This window comes from Littorina saxatilis, linkage group LG1 (assembly GCF_037325665.1).
Source record: "Littorina saxatilis isolate snail1 linkage group LG1, US_GU_Lsax_2.0, whole genome shotgun sequence".
Taxonomy (NCBI): domain Eukaryota; kingdom Metazoa; phylum Mollusca; class Gastropoda; order Littorinimorpha; family Littorinidae; genus Littorina; species Littorina saxatilis.
The window spans coordinates 68,563,539-68,565,091 of NC_090245.1; the positions used below are offsets into that span (position 1 = coordinate 68,563,539).

Sequence of the window (1,553 nt, forward strand, 5' to 3'; positions counted from 1 at the left end):
GCCGTCAGTATGTTAACCATTAACGAGGGGAGATCGTCAGTGGCAGACGCCGTCCCTTTTCTCTACGACAACGCCATCGTCATGTTTAAAAAGGGAACCGCCATGAACTACTTCTTCACTGAGTCTTTCAACTCCGTCGTGTATTTGGTCGTCGGCGGCTGCTTGGTGTTGGTGCTGCTGTTGTTGCTGCTGATGGAGCGTTGTGAAGAAGGAGGGGATAGACGGATGAGAATGGCCTTGACATTGAAAGATGCGCTTAACTGGATCATTGGGAATATTGAGGTCCTGTTGTGCGGGCTGTTTAATAGACGTGAGTTTGTTTGGACTGGAAAGAAAGACAGACATGAGCAAAGAAATTAGTTTCTTGCGCGTAATTCTATTGCCCAGGCTTGTGATTATAAGGGATGTGGGTATGGGTGTGTGTGTGTGTGTTTGTGTGTTTGCGTGCGTGCATGCGTGCGTGTGTGTGTGCGTGCGTGTGTGTGTGTGTGCGTGTGTGTGCGTGTGTGTGTGTATTTGTGCGTGTGTGTGTGTGTGTGTGTGTGTGTGTTGCTACATGTATGAATGAGGAAGTGCGTGCAAAACCGTCTACTTAGGCTACTAGCGTACTGAAAAGTGAATCAAAACTTGAAATGAACGTGAATAATTTAGATCCGTGCAATGTTTCCTCATCATGCAGCTAGTAACTCGGAGAGTACATCACGTGCGGGTCGCGTGCTGGTAGTGAGCTGGATGGTGCTTGGTGTGATTCTGACGTCAATGTACAGCAGTCAGCTGACGTCATCTCTAGCTGTGCGTCACGAGGCTCTTCCTTTTACCTCCCTGGAAGAGATGCTCAATCAGAGGGAATACACGTGGGGGTATTTAGGTGCAAGCGCCACACTTTCGTTGTTGAAGGTCAGTCATTCTTTTGAGGATTAATTTTATGTGTTTTTCGAAGAAGGTATTCATGGGTGTATGGTGCCATTTTCAAGTAATTTTTCAAGTAATCACTAATCCGGTGAGCAGAAAAATTGTTTGTATTTGTTTTTTTGCATGACAATGATAGTTAGATGTTTATAAGTTGTACGACATGAATGTCGCTCTGTTAACTTCACACAGACACAACCATACGGACGTTTAGGAAGCCGGCCTCTAATGCAAACTTGGAATTAATAGTCAGTGTGTGTGTGTGTGTGTGAATATAGAGAATACTACATGGCTTGCTGTGTCGTACCAGATTTACACGAGGTTTTTTTAAAAAATATTGAACTGCGAGCGAAAGCGAGCTGTTCACTATTTGAAAAAGCAACGAGTGTAAATCTGGTACGACACAGCAAGCCATGTAGTATTCTGTTTATCCTACATACTGTACTTACGTGTATTTTACTGAAAATGTCTTGCAGACGAGGCAGCTAAATTGAAGACGCTTGTTTTGGAACCTCGATCTCTTCTAAAGCCTCGTGCAACCTATTACGTCAAAGCAAAGAAACGTCACTCTAAAAGTGTGGCGTGACGTGTTAGTTGTAAAGATTCATCGAGGGTAATTAGCGAGCGCAATTTTTGTTTCTATA

At 44.0% G+C, this 1,553-nt stretch overlaps 1 protein-coding gene across 1 annotated transcript; it reads left to right on the plus strand.

Annotated features, from left to right (window-relative positions):
• LOC138958354 (probable glutamate receptor) lies at positions 1 to 1,125 on the plus strand. The gene is made up of 2 exons (XM_070329473.1): positions 1 to 310; positions 680 to 1,125. The coding sequence occupies exons 1-2, from the start codon at positions 10 to 12 to the stop codon at positions 919 to 921; spliced, it is 543 nt and encodes a 180-aa protein (XP_070185574.1). The 5' UTR covers positions 1 to 9; the 3' UTR covers positions 922 to 1,125.
• The last annotated feature ends 428 nt before the right edge of the window (positions 1,126 to 1,553 follow it).